The sequence below is a fragment of the Balaenoptera physalus genome (genome assembly GCF_965194825.1).
Source record: "Balaenoptera physalus genome assembly, chromosome: 13".
NCBI lineage: Eukaryota > Metazoa > Chordata > Mammalia > Artiodactyla > Balaenopteridae > Balaenoptera > Balaenoptera physalus.
This window is the reverse complement of record NC_138892.1, coordinates 15,862,102-15,881,306: the sequence shown is the minus strand read 5'-3', so window position 1 is coordinate 15,881,306 and position 19,205 is coordinate 15,862,102. Positions and strand designations below refer to the sequence as shown.

The 19,205-nt window shown below is 38.3% G+C and overlaps 1 protein-coding gene across 1 annotated transcript; it reads left to right on the top strand.

The window, feature by feature from the left end:
• Positions 1-576: 576 nt before the first annotated feature.
• TMEM263 (transmembrane protein 263) lies at positions 577-17,498 on the top strand. Its single transcript, XM_082419552.1, has 3 exons — positions 577-797; positions 11,180-11,249; positions 14,600-17,498. Exons 2-3 carry the CDS (start codon positions 11,186-11,188, stop codon positions 14,884-14,886), a joined length of 351 nt encoding a protein of 116 aa, XP_082275678.1. The 5' UTR covers positions 577-797; positions 11,180-11,185; the 3' UTR covers positions 14,887-17,498.
• The last annotated feature ends 1,707 nt before the right edge of the window (positions 17,499-19,205 follow it).

Genomic DNA, 19,205 nt, shown 5'->3' with positions numbered 1-19,205 from the left:
TGTCTCTCTTGTCACCCCTGTCACCTGGACAGTAAACAGAGGCTCGTAAAAAGCCCCAAAGGGAAGGGCGGAGAGCAGGCCCAGCTCGTCACTCCCCGGAGGGGAAGCAGGTAAGGGAATGTCGAGGCCCCGGGCGAAGAGCCGGAGAAACTGGCGACCGTCTCATCTTCCCTAGGACGAAGGTTCGGAATTCGGAGCGACCGTTACTCGCAGCGGAACGTAGACTTCAGGGAGCCGCAGGCGTTACTGCCCGGGCCGCAGGGCCGCCGCCTACGGGCTCTCGAGGATCCGTGCCCCTCGCCCGATCTGATTGGACGGCGGGGGAAAGGGGCGGGAGGCCCAGGAGGAGGAACGCACAGGCCGGCCCTGGATTCTCGCGGTGTCACCAGGCAGGCGAAGGGGCGGGAGTTGGCCGGCGGGGCGGGAGGGAGCCTCGCGCGTGCGCACATCGGGAGGCGACAGGCTGGGGGTGGCTGGGAGGGCTGGGCAGTTCGAGAAACGGGTGGGCGTGTGCCGGATAGGAGCGGGAGGGGCTCGGGGTGCGCGTGCGCGTCGAAGCGCGAGCCGCGGGAGGAGGCGGGAGCGGAGGAGGCGGTGGAGGGGGCGGGTCGCGTCCGGCGCCACGTCCGCAGCCAGAAGCCACCGTCGCCAACCTTGTCTTCTGGCTCCACAGCCAGAGGAGGCGTCTCCGGAGCCCGCAGCTGCCCGGGGGCTGTGCCCGCCGCTCAGGCCGCCTCAGCCCTCTTAGGTGCTGCCCGCTCCTCCGCCCGGCCCCGGCGCCGGCCCCCGACCCGGCGGTGAGTAAGTCGGGCCGGGAGGGTAGGGGGCGCCGTCCCAGCTTCTTCCTGCCCTCCTCTCTGTTGCCTTTTTCCGTTAGCTCTGTTAGGTCTTCTGCGCCTCACCGTCTCCCTGCCCGGGCCTGGGTGCCCGGAGCGGGGCCTTTTTTTTGCGGGGGGGGGGGGGTGCTGCTGCTTAGCGGGGAAGGGGGAGGGGCGGGACGATGTTGGGGGCGGGTGGAAGTTCGCTGGCCGGGTTACCCCCTTTTACGTGTCTCTGACTCCCCCGCCGTGGTTTGAGATTGGGGACCCTCCTTGGACGCTTCCGCCTGTCTTCTTAGCTCCTGGGGTATCAGGCCGGGGAAATGGGGGTGGGAGGGCGCCAGCAGCCTGCTAGAGGATAGGGATGCGGCCGAGGGGCTGCGTGCTGGGCTTCCCCGCCCCGCTAACTCCTAACTTGTTGATAAACCACTCTCTTGGGTTCAAGTACACGATCCTTGACCAGTGGACATTCCCAGTGCTCTTCCCAGGGTAGCCCTACCCCCACACCTAACCTGAACTTGGAAGTGTAGCAGTGGAGAGAGGCGCTGACGGCGCCGGGGGGTGACTGGGGGACTGCTGGAGCACCCACCAGTGCCATCACTGCCTCCCGAGTCTAAATAAAAACCGTGCCTGCTATGCACACGCAGCCTCAAGACTGGTCCCCAGGCTCCCACTTAGGATCAGGTCCCCTCTCCTAAACAGATCGCCTCTTGTACGTTAGAAGACATAGGAATTCTGGAACCCTGTGGGAGTGGGGTTTGCTGGGTGTACAACGTGGAGCGGAGGGAGGAGGTGCTGAGCTCAGCCCTAGCCAGGGCTCCTCCAGGGTCATTTTCTGCCTCTCCTGCCACGTCACTCCCTCTGCTTAAAAGAAAAAAAAAAAAAAAGGAAACTTGCTAGTGCCCAAAGGGATCAGTGGGGGGCAGGGGGGGGGGCTCCGGAAGGGGCCACCGGCAAAGGTTTAGAAACACCTAGAAAAGGAGGAGAGTTTATTTGATTTATTCTGCCCTTGTGAACTAATTCCAGATGAAAACACTTTATTTACTATCTGTGATTATTTGTTCTATACTGTTGTTTAACCTTTAAACCTTCCACTGGTTTGGGTGCTCTAAAGGGCTCCCCAGGAATATTGATGTCACATCAACAGCTATATGTCTGCGTGTATGTGTCCATGTCTGTTTTTATAAAGAAAGAAGGAAGGAAGTTTTAATAAACTCATGCATCCTATTTTGATTTTTTTCACTTGCACTTCTTTAGTCTTTGTTATAACATATGTACTAGAAAGCAAGCTCAGTAAAAATATGCCCTTATGTAGAGAACATCGTTAGAAAAGTATAAGTAGTTCTTGTGTGTGGTTCTCTTTTTTTTTTTTTTTTTTTAAACTCCAGGAAAATCTTTACCTTTCTTTGTTTTAGTCATTGAGTAGTTGTTGTTTTGCTACTTCCTGAAGGTATCTTACTGGTTTATATATAAACACCCTCAGAGTAGGGCCTTGACATTCTCGTTCAGGCTGAAACTTCAGTGTGTAACATGTGTCTGACACATAGTAGGGACACAAATACTTGTTGAACTAATGAGGTATGATGTAGTGAAAATGACTGGTGTACTGGTTATTTGGTTTGATAAGTTATTGTAATTCTCCTTAATGTTTCATTTAAGGGCAACACTTAAAAATTGCCATTTTGATACTGTCAGTTGTTACTTGTCACTAAGTGTAAGTTTTACTGGCAGATTACTTTTTCTTTCCTGCCACATTCAGTGCGTTTCTTGTAGTTCACTTGCTGTTGATTTAATGGGCAGGGGCCATTTTTAAAAGCAGCCTGTTCAGGATAGTTGGTTAACTAGAGAAGCCTAAAAACAGTAAGCTGGTGTTTTAATATACGCAGTTTGTTGGTGTATGTGAGTTAAAGCTCTGTATAAATGTATTTTTTGAAGCTCCTTATAGTTATTTGGCAAAGAAGCTAAAACATAGGAGTGAGGATGTGGCAAAGTTCCTATTTATAAAATATGTAGAAAAATTTAGCTAATTCACTTATAGTCTTTTTCTTATAGGGAAATTGGCAGTTACTGTTTAATAAGAAATTTTTGAAATGGCTTTGAAGGTAAACTGTTGTACATTGTATTTTGTAGTTAGGCTTCATATACAATGTATTAGTGCTTTTTAACTTCCCTTGGTACACAGAGGGGTGTTGCCATAGGCACATTTGAGTACTGTTTTCAGATTTTGTTTTTATTATTAATGAAAACTTTATATATAAAATGTTACAGATATCCACAAACAACATTGATTCACCTGTTTTCCTTTTAAAAAAGGGGGGGTCCATTGTTTACTTATTTCTATTATTAGAATAAATTACCCTCTAGGGAATAGTGTTGTTATAAATCCTTCCTCAATATATTTACCAGCTGCCCATATCTATGATACTGTCTTACTGGACAAGAATTATTTCCCCCTGGCCTAAAATGCTTAAAGGAACTGCTGATGAATTGCAGTCTATAGCAAAGAACTCTTTCACATTTCATAATTTCTTTAAAAAAAAACATACTTATGACCAGTTTTCATTGGTACTGTAATAGTTTGTTCACATGTCAGGACCAAATGGTAAAACTGATTTATGTCCATAGTGTAAGTTAAATTATTTGTCCTGATCTCAAGGCTGTTTTCTGTCTTTATTGCCTTCCTTAAGAAACTATGTTTTTTAATAGAAATTTCTGTTCATTATGAGTTCCTATAGAGCAGACTTTTTTTTGTTTTTGAATGAAACTAAATTGATAAATGCTGGTAAAGTATATAACCACTGGATTGTAAACTCTGGCTTAGTGTAGTCCTCTGTGTGTTTAATCACACTGAAACCTTTAGTGCCTAGCAGGGTGCCTGGCACATAGCAGGGACCCAAGTATATGTTGAGTTTAGGGCAGATGGTTTGCATAGAATTTAATAATGTTGTTTAAGAGTAACATTTTTTTTTTTTTTTTTTAGAAATATTACTGATTCTTTTATTTTTTTTTTTAATTAATTAATTTATTTTTAGCTGTGTTGGGTCTTCGTTTCTGTGCGAGGGCTTTCTCTAGTTGCGGCGAGCGGGGGCCACTCTTCATCGCGGTGCGCGGGCCTCTCACTGTCGCGGCCTCTCTTGTTGCGGAGCACAGGCTCCAGACGCGCAGGCTCAGTAGTTGTGGCTCACGGGCCCAGTTGCTCCGCGGCATGTGGGATCTTCCCAGACCAGGGCTCGAACCTGTGTCCCCTGCATTGGCAGGCAGACTCTCAACCACTGAGCCACCAGGGAAGCCCAAGAGTAACATTTTTAAATGGTCTTTTTGATACTTTTACTGTCAGTTGTTATTTGTCTTTACCTGTATGCTTTAAAATTTTACTAAGCAGATTATTTACCTCTTCCAGTTTTAGGAGATTAGGGCCATATTTGTCTTCACAATTCCTAATTTAAGAGAAAAAAAATGTAATGACGATAATGAACAGCATGGTAATATAAAAAGCATTTCTCCTAGTGATAAAGTGATAATATCCTAAAGAGGTAATATCACTAAAAGTTTGGCACATATATGTATGTAGAGGTTAAGACTGGTTTATGTGAGTAAAAAGTATAGATGGCATTACAGATAGTTAAGGATTTTAGCAAAAATACCTTTATAAGGTAACTTGGTGTCTTATGATCAAATTAGGGATTCAGAAAAATATATTCCATATACTTAGAGCTTTTGCATAATTTTTATTCCCCTAAGAGTTCTGTAGGAATTTGAATACTACATACTTGCTGTTAATACGAGTGATATACGAGAAACTTAAACATTAAAATATATGTATACAAAACAAAAATCAATCTCTGTGGCCTCTTAGGGCTTTCAAAGCCAATTTCTTCTGGTCTAGGTAGCCAGGCTTCTGGCCTGCACAACTCCAGATTTTCTACTTTATTGATAATCCTGTTTATAACTCTTGGTAACACTAGTAAATGTAACTGTGAATGTAATTTAAGAGCGGAATAAACTCAGGGGAGGTGGGAGCGTGGTTGGGCAGGGAAGAGAGAGCTGGTGAATCTGAGAGTATACCCTAAAGAGGCTCTAGGCAAGAACAAAATTTCTTGAAAATCTAGTTATCTTAAAAAATTCCCAAGCACTTTTCATTTAACTTTTTAATTAGTGTGTATTTAAAAGCAAAACTATTTTAAATTACTGTGTAGTAAAATTCATGTCTCTCTTGTGGTTCTTGAAGCCCCTGGCATAGCACTGCCTATTCTTAAAGAAGTACATTTGAAGAGCATGAATCTAGCTTGAAGTTATCTTTTTTTTTTTTTAAACCAAAAATTTGGACCATATATTGGTATGCATCTTTTCTTATGATGCTTAAAGTTAATGTGGATACAGATGATATTTTTATTCCATTTATTACACAAATACTATGTGTCAGCTTACAACCAAAACATGTACTTAAAAAAAAAATGGTAAGAGTATAAATAAGATTTTCAAACTGTAAATCAGGGAAAAGAGCTGTAAGAGTGGAGGTCTTTGTGTGCTGTCAGGACCGGGCTGGGGGAGGGTGGGGGAACATAACCGTGAATAAAACTCAGTGATCTTTCCTTCAAGTCAGCATTTTGTGATTCAAGAACATTGTTTTTAAGGTGATCAACTTGATTTGAGGATAACAATAGCTACCTACAATAACTAGGTAGATGAACTGTATCATCTTTAAAAACATCCTTTATGAGTGTCACTGATTTCTAAGACTTAAAAATATGTATTATTCTTTAATTACAAGATCAGTACATGTTTATGGTAGAAAATTAAAATGTAGATGTTAAGTATATATATTTCTCTCTATGTAGAAATACTATATATCTATTCCCTCCATATGTATAATTTCTACCCCCTAGTGGCAATCTTTGTTAACACTTTGGTGTATTTACTTTCAGTCTTTTTATGCGCACTTAAAAAAAAATAGTATCATATGATACATGCCTTTTATATCCTCTAAATACAACATTAACATTTATCCATAGTATTTGATCTTCATAAATTATTTTAATGTTTGCATTGTATGTATCTTTAGGAAGCTTATAAATTCATGTCTTGCCTTCCATGAGGCTGTCTCATTTGACTATTTATCTTCAGGTGTATTTTGTTTGTTTTTGCTGGCTTCTCTTTTGCTCACCTCTTAAACATGAACAGTCCATATAAGCTTATCAGTCTGCTCTCGTAACTACTCTTTTCCTTGATCATATCACTCACCCCCTGCAGCTTCAGCTATCACTTCAGACCATTCTCAGGACGTCAACTCTTACTCTGACTTCATGCTGACTTTCAGGCCCTTTTAAATACAATTGCCTGCTAAAAGTCTCCTGTAGATGGCCTGAAGGCGTCTCAGATAGCTGTTCAAGAACAAGTCCTTTCACTGAACCGATAGTCAACAATACTGTGTACACTTATTTGTTAAGTGTTCTTGCCGCAATAAACATTTAAAAAAATGTCCATCTTCTCCTCTCCAGTCCTGTCTTCATCATCATTTCTGTTTAGTTTCTCATGCTAGAAATTTTACACCCTATATTCTCCTTTTATCTCTCATTAATACCCAAGTTATGTTCTACTTCATACAAAAAAGTCAAGTATTTGAGTATCCGCCACACATCAGGCATTAATTAAGGCTCTGGGAATGGAGCAGTGACAAAACCAAGCTTTGTTCCAATAGAGCTTACATTCTAATTGGGAGTGACACAAAGTAAGCATATATATCAAGTGACAATAAAAGCAATGAAGAAAATAGAGCAGTGTGTTAGGTGAAAATGATAGGGAAAGGAGGGTGCTAATCTATTATAAGGTGGTCAGGGAAGACCTCTGAGAAGGGGACATTTGCACAAAGACCTGAAGGAAGTAAGGAATCAAGTCAGGTACATATACTGGGGAAGAGCCTTTCAGGAAAAGATGAGCAAGGAAGCCCATGTTACCAAGCTGGATTGAGCAAGAGGCATAGTGGTAGGAGATGCTATCGGGGTATTAGATGTTGGGCCCTCAAAGGCAAAGGGAAGGACTCTGGATTTTATTCTGGGCAAAATAGGAAGCAGTTGGAGGGTTTTAATCAGAGTATGACATGGCTAGACTGAAGGAAGAGCACAGGCGGAAGCTTGGAGGCCAGTTAAAAGATTCTGTAGTTGTCCAAATAAGAGATTATGATGGCTTAGTTAAAAGTGGTAGCAGTAGAGCTGATGTATTCTAGATTTATTCAGGCAAGAGAATTTACCGATGATTTAAGGGGAATGTAAAACTAGAGGAAATCAAGGGTGAATCCTAGGATTTTGGTCCAAACACTTATTTAGACAGGAAAAATTGGCAGAGTTCAGACTGCTATTCCATCTCACTGGACTACTCAAGTAGCCACTTACTGGATTTAATCTGTGTCCTTCCATCTGATCTTGCTTTAGTTAGCTTCTTAAAACACAGATCTGACGGTGTTACTCGGCTGATGGCTCCTCATTGCCTACTGGCAGAATAAAGTCAGTTCATACTATTTCGATGAATTGCATACGTCTTTTATGCTATCATTGTATAAAGCAGCTCTACTCTTTTAAAATGATGGTCTTTTTCTTTTTTAAATTACAAGATAGATATATGTGGAAAAATTATTTTTTTTTAAAAAGGGATTCTGTATTAGGAGGAAAAGGTTAAGACTTTTGGTAGAGATTTGTGGGATATATACAGAAAAGCAGTTTTAAAATGTATGCAGTTACTAGCACACCTGTTTTAAAACTCCAGCTAAAATATGCAAGATGTATGTGTGTATATAGTATCCCCATATTTCTGTACATAATACTGTGACATCTATTGATTAGTTGATCAGCCAGATGATCTCTTGGTATACAGATACTGGGATCACAGTGCTGAGTAAGCTAGACAAAGTGTCTCTCCTTTTGGAATTAACAGTCCAATGGGGAAGAAAGTGACTCCAAAATAGTTATTCTTCAGGAAGGGACACACACACTTCTGGCCATTCTGCCAGGAGTTTCTGCATGTTTTGTTTTGAATTGTTAAATAGTATTCTCATCTTAGAATTAGGGCTAGAATATCTTTAATTTCTTTTTTTTTTTTTTAAAGGAATTCCTTTTTTTTTTTAAATTTTATTTATTTATTTATTTATTTATTTATTTATTTATTTATGGCTGTGCAAGGGCTTTCTCTAGTTGCAGCAAGGGGGGGCCACTCTTCATCGCGGTGCACGGGGCTCTCACTATCGTGGCCTTTCTTGTTGTGGAGCACAGGCTCCAGACGCGCAGGCTCAGTAGTTGTGGCTCACGGGCCTAGTTGCTCCGCGGCATGTGGGATCTTCCCAGACCAGGGCTCGAACCCGTGTGCCCTGCATTGGCAGGCAGATTCTCAACCACTGCGCCACCAGGGAAGCCCTCATTTCTATTTCTTGAACAGCAAGGATCTGATGAAGTTATTTGTCCTCAGCCATATAGTTTATAGTCAAGTTGGGATTCAATTGCAGGCTCTCTGATCCCAGAACTTTAAACACTATGCTGTATAATTTTTCATGATCTTACCATGATGATAAATTAAAGAAATATAAATATGAATGGACATAAATTTAATTAATTAATTAATTAAATTTCTGGCTTAAGGAAGTTTTAAGATTAAGGCAAATCAATCAGGAACTCCTTCTCCCAGTAATGCATCAGCTGATACTCCTTCAGTTTTTTTTTTTGTCAGAGATTACATATATCTTTACTGTTACTTTTAAAATCTTAAGTGTATATGGGACGATATGCTAAATTGACAAACCAGACCAGCATAAGATTAGGTGCTCTTGATCAGTGGTCTGAGTCAGGGTTTTCACTAGAGCAACTAAAAGATATTTATTTAAGCACAGGACATATGCTGCTGGATGCTGTGGGGTGCAGTGAAGTCCCATGTTACACAGGGTTTAGGTTTGAAAGATGTTTCAAGTTGAATTACATGAAGTTAAATTACCTTTGAAAAATCCCACTTCTCACACTGCTACCTCTGCCACCCTCATTTGCCACCAGTGTTTTTTGCCTGAATTATTGAAATATAGAAGGAAATATGAATGACTTTTCATCTGATCATCTGGTGCTGAAAGCAGTAGGAGTCATAAAGGAAAGGGGAACTTCCCTGACCCTTCTTTGACCACTTAAAATTATTTCTGATAAACGTTGCAATACGTGTGAACCTTGAAAACATTAACTCTCCCAATTGGTCTTTCTGTCTCTGTTCTTGCTTTCTGATTGCTTGTTCTCCCCACACAGCCAGAATGATCTTTAAAAAGTGTAAATCAGAACACATTACCCCTCTGGTCAGTGCCTTTCACTGGCTCCCCATCTCAGAGTTAAAAAGCTAATTGCCACGATGGTCTATATGGGCCTATGTCATCCAGACCTCACTCTGACCTCTTCTTCTACTGCCTTTTGCTGCAGCCCCTGCCACATTTTTCTGGCTGTTCCTTCTTGTCTGTAGTAAGCTCCTACCTCAGGACCTTTGCATTTACTGTTTTTTCTGCCTTGAGGGCTCTTGACCCAAGAGCCCTCAAGGCAGAAAGGATATCTTGTATCCTTACCTCCTTTGGGATGTCACCACAATGAGGCCTTCACAGACTCTCCCATTTAAAATATCACATCCTCTTCCCCTTCATGCCTTTTTCTCCATAGCATTTAACACCATTTGATATACAGTATATTCTTTGAATATTTATTTATTGTCTTCCCCACTAGCCAATATGGAATGTTCGTGATGGCAGAGATTTTTTTGGTCTGTATTGATCACAGCTATATCCCATGCACCTAAAACATGACCCTTAGTAGGTACTCAATAATTTTTTAATCAGCGTATTAAAGTACATTGGTAGTTTTCACAATATTATTTTTTTCCCGAGCTTTATTGAAATATAATTGACATACAACATTGTGTAAGTTTAAGGTGTATAATGTAATGGTTTGATACACATGTATATTGCAAAATGTTTACCAGAGTAAGGTTAGTTAACACATCCTTCAACTCATATAATTACTTTTGTTGTTATGGTTAGAACATTTTAAGATCTACTCGTAGCAACTTTCAAGTATACAATGCAGTAGTTTTAACTATAGTCATCATGCTGTGCATTAGGTCCTCAGAACTTATTCCTCTTGTAACAGGAAGCTTGTACCCTTTGACCAACATCTTATTTCCCCTACGCCACACCCCCCGCCCCGTGCAACCACCTTTCTATGAGTTTGGCCTTTTTAGATTCCATATATATAAGTGACATAATATAGTATTTGTCTTTCTATGTATGACTTATTTCACTTAGCATAATGTCCTCAAGGTTCATCCATGTTGTTTTGCAGATGGCAGGATTTTACAATATCCTTTAAAATCTGTTGTATTATATATGTACAGATAGAATAATTTAGGCTTCATGGTTTTATGACTAAGAAATACTTAGTTGACTACTGGGATCACAACCCTAGTTTTCTGGCCAAGCAAGAAAGCTTTTAGACCAATCTTGACTTGTTTTAATCTTTACTTAGTCAATGGAATATAAAATCAAATATTTTAAGATAGTAAGGAGATTGGGAAAAGAAAGTTTGTGTTCTTCATCCCAACATAGCTTATTTTATTTCTTAGTTTCCATTATTACTTGTACTTAGATGTAGTCTATAGTATATATATATATGTTTTTATAGTAAATTTTGAATTCTTTTGCTACTTCTGTTCATACGAGTTCCAAAAGTAACAATAAAAAAGTAATCAAAATCCTTCTCTTAGTGATTCAGATTGGTGCTGTCATCTTTATAGGAGAAGAATGTCATGTTTTTGAGGAAATTTTCAGATAGAACATGTTTTTTAGTTCATAGTATAGGTTTTTCTTTGAGTCTGTTGTGAAATAAATTCTGTAGGAGGAGGCACTTAAAATTTTTGTCTGCTAACCCCCACCTTCCAACTTTCTTTCAGTTGGTAATTTTCAATTTAAGTTGAAGCAACAGTAACAACATAGGAAAGCTTGTACCATGCCTGCCAATTTTTGCTTGATTTGAGATAAGATTTATGTTGTCCACTAGTATAATTGAAAGTATTTCTCAAACACCACAAAGTAGGAGACAGACAAGGTGAAGTAGTCTTGTTATGGTTGTTTTAAAAATGTTGTTTATCAGGAGTTTGCTGGTGGTCTAGTAATTAGGATCCTGCGCTTTCACTGCTGTGGCCCAGGTTCAATCCCTGGTTGTGCGGCTCAGCCAAAATAAAAAAAAAATAAGTAGAATGTTGTTTATCTGAATAAAGTTGATTAAGTCTTGATCAAGCATATAAAAAGAGGTAGTCTCAGATGTTGAAATTAAAATGAAATGTGTGTGTTTTTTTAGGAGATCATGAATCAGACAGATAAAAATCAACAAGAAATCCCATCATACCTTAGTGATGAACCACCAGAAGGTAAGTATGCATCTGTAATACTAAGAATGAAAAAAATCCTAGTGAATTAAACTTCTGATTGTTTTCATTAACTTTAAAGTAACATAACCTGTTTTCCTTGTCAGTAAATGTGTTCCAAAAATACTTAAACATTTTTAGCTTTTAATAAGAAAGCATAGATTATTGGTAAATGGGGACACAATTTAACTTTTATATAAGGTCTATCAATATTTTTCTGCTACTCTTTTATTCTTTTAAGACCATTTCAGGAGTATCCTTTCATTTGTAAAGAGTTGGGTGAGGTGCAGAGGAAGGATGGACTAGGTTATGTCATGCATACAAAAACTCACTTCAAGAGGCACTTGAGATTTGTTGTTAAACTCCTATTATTCATTACATTATAATGGGTAACTCTTCCTTTTTTAATACATGGTTTTAGAGTCTGCTTTATTTTTTAGTGTGAAAATTGTGACATCAGGAATCTTTTTTTTTTTTTAAACTCTTGGGTTTATTTATTTATTTTTGGCTGTGTTGGGTCTTCGTTTCTGTGTGAGGCTTTCTCTAGTTGAGGCAAGTGGGAGCCACTCTTCATCGCGGTGCGAGGGCCTCTCATTATCGCGGCCTCTCTTGTTGCGGAGCACAGGCTCCAGACGCACAGGCTCAGTAATTGAGGCTCACGGGCCTAGTTGCTCCGTGGCATGTGGGATCTTTCCAGACCAGGGTTCGAACCCGTGTCCCCTGCATTGGCAGGCAGATTCTCAACCACTGCACCACCAGGGAAGCCCAGGAATCATTTTATTCTTACCTTTACTTCAAAAATCTTTGGAAACACTAAATGCACACATGCATGTCCTCACTATGTACAGAAACAGACTAGCTGTTTTCTTTATTTTCTCTCTTTATTTTTTAGGACTAGAAGTCTAGAGTTTTGAAAAGAAAAGTTAGGGCCCAATGAGAAAGTTAGTAAGGACTTATGAGAAAGAAGTCAGGAAAGAGATAAAGGCTGTCCAGGAGCATGATTGTTAAGGAAGAGAACAGCCTCAGGGATGCCTTTATATTGGCAACCTGTTAAAAGTAGTCTGCAAAGTGGATAATTTATATGGTGGTAATTAAGAGTACACTGTAATTTAAAAAAAAGAGTACACTGTAATTATGAGATCAACAGCATTAGTATTTATCTGATTTCACTAAGAAAAATTGTCTTCATTAAATGCATGTACACCAAATTTGGCATAGCAGGATAATACTAATGAGGTATTCAGCATGAGGTAGTTAGTTATCTGTTTTATCCTCAAATTAAGATTTTCCTCCCTTTTCCTAGTGTTACTAACCTTGATTACAAAAGAATGACCACTTACGTAATCCTTTCCATCATAATTTTATAATTAATATATTCAAATGCTTATCTATGTCTTAAGTCTTTTATTTCAGCTATTTTAAAATTTTATATTAACTATGCTTATTACTCAGTTTCAATTAAACAGTTGGTTTTATAAATTTAGCCATTGCTATATTTTCATCAGTGAGCTATTTTGGCTAATCAATGAGACTTTCTTCCTTGTGAAAGGATGTAAAATCTCCAAACAGTGAAAAGAAAATCTTACTCAAAGTAAATTTGTGTCTGTGTATTTAAAGAAACTCAATTTTCAGATTTTTTTTCTCTTTCAAATATTGTTGGTTTTCCAATGTTATCTTCTCTGATAACCACATTCTGCTAGGTTATAGTAGCTTTGGGTGTCTTAGTTGAACTTATGTACCCAAGAATTTACCTTTCTTGTGTGAGATTATACCTTTTTAGTGGTTATAGCCTGAACTGTATAGTTACCAAGTATTTTTTCATGAAATTAAAAAAAATAAAAACACTATTGCTCATGTGTTGTCGCTGCCTGAGTCATTAGATTATGAAGGAGAAAAGGTCTGTGTGTGTTTGAGGCTGGCAGAAGCAAGTTTTATGAAATCTTCCTGCTAGTCATTTTATGCTGGAGTTTGGGGTTACATGCCAGTTTGAGTGCCTCTATTAAACAAACAAAGAAACCAAAGAGAAAAGACTCGTGACAATAAATCTGAATTTCTCATATTGATGTTACCTTTTCTGGGGGTATATGAAGAGTTTTTACAAACTAGATACGTAAATCACATACTCTCTTTTATAAAAATTACTGAGGCAGTGGAAGTATTAACCATAGCTCTGGTCTCTCCATGTTACAAAAAAGATTATATGTAGGTAACAAGATTTTAAGTGATGAATAGTTTTCCTATTTTTACATATAATATTAGCTCTTTAAATACATTATTAAGGAGCACATAGAATAGAAACCCAAACATATTTAAGTTAGTGGTTCTCAAATTATTTGGTCTCAGGATGCTTTCTACTTTAAAAAAAATTGAGGATTCCAAAGAGCTTATCTCTTTGTTGGTATTTGCCGTATTAACAATAAAAACAGAAATTAAGTATTTTATTATGAAAAGAACTCAGTAGGCCCATTACATATTAACATAATTAACATATTTTTTGAAAAATATGAAACTATTTTCCAAAACAAAAAAAAAATTGTGAGCAGGGAGGGTGATTTGTTTGTGGCCACACCGTGCGGCTTGTGGGATCTTAGTTCCCCGATCAGGGATCAAATCCAGACCCTTGGCAGTGAAAGTGCGGAGTCCTAACCACTGGACCACTGGAGAATTCCCGACATTGTTTTAAAATTTTTGCAAATCTCTTTAATATTTGGATTAATAGAAGAGAGCTAGATTCTTACAGTTTAGTCTTCTGTGTTTAGTCTGTTGTGTTACTGCCCATCATTTAGCTTCTGGAAAATTCTGTTTTAGACTGGTGACAGAATGAAAGTGAAAGACAAATGACATGTTAATATTATTATGAAAGCAGTTTTTACCCCGAAATGGTCCTGGGGATACTCAAGGGTTCCAGACCATACCTTGAGAACCAGTGCTTTAAATGAAGGTTGTTTCAGTAATGACTGATTGAATTCTATCAAGGAAATAAGGGCTAAATATATTTATATTTTTATTTTTTCATGCTCCTTTTAGGATATAAAATAAAGATTTTTTTATTAACAGCAATAAAACTGTAAATCAAGGAGACATTTAAAATAGTCTTCTATTTTATGAAAGTTGTCTAGTCTCTAAAGCATTTCTTCTCATAGATACTAAGACTTAGCATTGGACCAAGATGTTTTAAAAACATGTACAACTATACCCTTGAGGGAAGAGCTCTTGATGTCTTGATCAGATATGTATTTATGTGGTTGACCTTTTCAATACAATCTGCTGATTGTTAGGAAGGTTACTCAGTGATTTGTATTGTTCTTACAAAGACTTACATTTGACTGTCTTATGATATTTTCTCTTATTAGGTTCAATGAAAGATCACCCACAGCAGCAACCAGGCATGCTGTCCCGTGTGACTGGGGGTATCTTCAGTGTTACAAAGGGAGCCGTTGGTGCCACCATTGGTGGTGTGGCTTGGATTGGTGGAAAGAGTCTGGAGGTGACCAAAACAGCTGTTACAACTGTGCCTTCCATGGGAATAGGGCTGGTGAAAGGGGGCGTGTCTGCTGTGGCTGGAGGTGTTACAGCTGTTGGCTCTGCTGTTGTAAACAAAGTGCCCTTAACAGGAAAGAAGAAAGACAAATCTGACTAAAATACGGAGATACACTTGCTCTCCACAGCATTATGATGCCAGTGGCATTGAATTGCTAAATTACGGACTACAACCAAGTCACCTGTTTTGGACGTTTATCTTCTAACTGCTGTGTTGAAAGTATTGATGACTGACTGGCTTTTGTCTAAAAAGAAGAGACCAATACTAGCACAGTGTATGAAGGTTTCTCATACTTAAATTCCAGCTTTTTATCTGGTAAAATGTTACACTTATTCAGTTGTAACTGAAGATAAGGTATATTTGAATATTTACTACATAAGTCTTTCAGTTTAACTAAAAATGTGAAAGTTGAATTTAGTGGATGATCTTTACAGTTCCATATGTATAATGTGCCAGGTAACTCATGTGCCCCTTAAGAAGGGAACCTTGACCTATATAAACGTACCTTTGATGTGCCTAATAGTTTCAGATGTCTTAGTTTTTTTAATAACCATAGTTGATTAGACGAAGAGGCATTCTTTTCTTATTCAGGATGGTAAAAGTAGCAGGAACTAGAGAAGTTTAAAAGAAAAGGTTCATGGTTTTATGAATATTAACCATCTTTTGTTAGATATGCATTATATTAATTTAATCATTGATGCCTTACAAAAGAAAACATCTTTTCTAATACCCTGAATATGTGCAGTTCTTAGGATTATTATTATACATGGATTCTTTCAAAAGTTGTTTGTGAAATTAGTTTTCCCTCAAGAATCTCAGGATTAGTGGCGTAAAGGCATTTCTTGCTCTCAGCAGATAGGATAGTGTTTGATAACTGTCAGTAGTTATAACCAAATTGTACACTTCAACCTGGGTTCATGCTCCATCATTAATAAACCTCACAGTGCCTAAGGAACATTTCTTTGCTGGTCAGAAGCTATGTTAATAAAAGAGTTTCATATTAAGGAGGAAAACATAAATCATTTTAAGTTCTGAAGAATTACCTAAAGCATCCAAGATATAAAAAATTCTTCACACCTATTTTGTCTCCAGGATGGCTTAAATTACTAGCAGTACCCCTTTCAAAAAACACAGTGAAAGCAGCCACAGATGTGTGGGGGCTGACTCTTAAATTGAACGGAATGGGCTCCATAGATTAGCTTTGAATGTAAAATATATGTAAGTGCTTTCTGTGTTTGACAGGCTTTTAAAATGTCATCTTACACTCCTTTAAAGCAGCTGTAAACTTTGTACCATTTTCCAAGTCAACTTCAGGCGGGAAATTGAATTTTTTGGTTGCGGATGGTAAGTGTGTTGTGTCTCATTAACGTCTCATCATGTCTCATTCATTCTAAAAGAATATGACTTAGCTGGAATTCATCTTTTTGTCTTTCGTTTCATGTTCAGTTTGATAAAAATTTTAAAAGTGGCATTTCTCTTAACTAAGGGTTTAATCCCAGCCTGAAAAATCTTAATTTTCCTTCACTTAAGTTTGGAAATTTGCCACCATTCTGTAGACTTTTTTTTTTTTTTTTTTTTTTTAATGAGCGAGGGGAAGAAAGGAGGTGATGCTCTGGAGTAAGTCAAAATAGCATTCCTGAGAACTTAGATCACTCCAACACCCAAAGCTTAAGTGTGTGTTTGCAACCCACTAAGAGTTGTACATTAATAATGTGGATCAACAAATGGGTAAGAACAAAACTTAGCTTTTAAAAGCTTTCATAAATACCAGCAGGGATTGAAGTAAATCCACAAAGGTTCTTGAACCTTTCTACCATATACAAAACTGGAAAGTCATTAGGGAGTTAAATTAATCAAAAATTAAATTGTTGTTTATTTCATCCAGTATGATTAAAGGTATATCTGTTGGTATATCTGGTCAAATGTCATAATTAGCAAAGGGGATGTAAAAAACAAAAACCAAAATTAATGGATGAACACTAAATAATGATCTAAGTAATGGTATTGAAGAATTTGTTTCCTGCTATTTGAAAGAAATTATTGCTTCATTGCTAGTTTATATTTCTAAATTATCTTCTTATCTTCATCGGCTCTGCTGTGCTTTGTACCTGAATTTCTAAATATAGACTTTAGTTTACTGTATGCTTGAATATTTATTTTCAACTTTGCTTGTCTTTAAAATTGCTTGAGGAAAAATGGTTGTAATTAATTTCTGCTACAGAAAAGCCACCTGGTACATTTTATCTCATCAAGTTTGTTTTAAATTTTAAATTATAACTTTGTTCAGGAGAGGCTTTGCAATGATAGCAGAGAACTTGTACAAATGAAGTTAGTTGTAGACGTTCTTGTTGAAATGAACTTGCCATTTGATGATATGTAAAGCTATACACTTGAGTCTTCTTCAGTTTATTTCGTAGACTAGCAATTTGACCTGTTAAACAGTACTAGTTCACTTCAAGAAGCTAAGGTTGTTGTTGTATACACCTGGAGGCATCTCTTATTCAGCTTATCTTTTGAGTGGGTATTCAGCACAATGAGGATAAACTTGTGTGACCCACTTGAATGACTGATCTAATAATGTTGACGTTATTAATCCTGTACTTAGTGAAATGTCAGATGAAAATAACTGATGATTGAATAAATTTTTTTGTATTAAAGGAATGGGAAAAGAAGACATGAATCTTTAATAAAGCACTATGATCTGCAAAAGATGAACTGTTTCATAAAGATCTAAGGAAATGAAATTTTAAAACAGGGTAGTCTTAAAATTTTAGTTATATAGCAATTCAGAAAGTACTGTAGCCAGTTTTAAAATTTTTTGATACTAATGCACAAACATGACAGAACATCTCCAAATATGAATTTTGATGCCAACACAACAATGAAATACAAATATATTTTAAACAACTCTAATAAAGATTAAAAATGCAGATTTCTGGGTTTGACTGCAACTTGCTGATCTCTGCAGGGTGGGATCCAAGACTGCACTTTAACAACCTCTGCAGGTGATTCTTTTGCAGTCCAAAATTTGGGAACTGACGGAGGAATTATAAAGTAGGGAGCACACTTCCCTCTGTCCTAGGCAGCTGTGGAACCAACTTAGACCTCTTACTGGCCAGAAGTGACTCAAAGGGATGGGAACCAGTTGGAGGAAGGAAGAAAATTGATATTTACTGGGCATCTACTTAACCTACCAGGCACTGTCCATAAATTCTCTGATTTAATTAGTATGAGGACCTTATGAGGAAAAGTATCTTTATTCCCTTTTTACAAATACGGAGCAAGCACAGTTCCAGTGTTTGTAGCTGAATTTCCCGTAACACTTTTGAATTCGTGTAAGTCAGAACCTCTCCATCTTATGTCCAGAAGCAAAGGGGACTACTCAGTAGCTAGTCCTTCATTCCGCTGCTGGCATTAGTGCTGCCTGTGTGCTTGATTTACCAGGCTGTCTGATGTGAGCTCACTGGAAGTCTTCTGGGTGATCATATTTACTTTGACAGCTAATTACATGTTGCCACAGAAATGAATTTATACATAAACTGTTTAAAGGAAATCATGTATTTTGTTATAGCCATTTTTTCAGAGGAAATGAAATTTGACTCTAGGGTTTTATGTAAGGATATCTCGCCCTGTTATGTTGTTGATTTTGAAAATCTAAAATTTTATTTGTAGGAAGATCTGAGTAAGAATGCAAGAATAGAAAAAGGCAGAGGTTCAAGGGCTAAAAGATAACGGACTAGGATTTGGTCTAAAGGACAGGTCGGTATACTGCATGTTTGACCATGAATGTGGATTTTTTTTTAGTGTAAACAACTTTTCAAGTTAGAGTAAGCTACAAATGCATTTCTGTAACCATAACTGCCTCGTTCGCTGCTGTACTGACAAAGCTCTTCTTAAATTAATGGCCACAAAGCACACATGGCCACTCAACTCTGCTAAGCTTTCTTATATACCTTCATGTTTGTTTACTTTCCTACTCCTCAAAATGACTATTTCATACCTCCTCTTTCCATCTCTCCTGCTACACTCCCCTCCTCCCATTCTAAATCTCTCTTTAAAAAGAGGCAACCAGACAGCAAGACTCCTGCCTCTCACAGTGCACACTCTATCGACCTGCCTGCATCTGTTCCCATGCTCTGTGGACCAGGACTGGTATCTCTGCTCTTACCCTTAGTCCACCTTCACTTCCTCAAGGATATTAACCCTGAAGATTAATTTTCCGTCTCATCCATCTCTCTCTCCTTGGGTCATACCCATCGGCATATAAACATGTTCCACTATTTCCTTTCTTTAAAGAAAAATTAATCTCAATCTCCATTTTTCTGCTTCCTTTTGCAGCAAAACTTGAAAAACTATATAGTCCCTGACTCTTCCTCATCTCTCTCTTTTTTTAAAATTATTTATTTATTTGTTTTGGC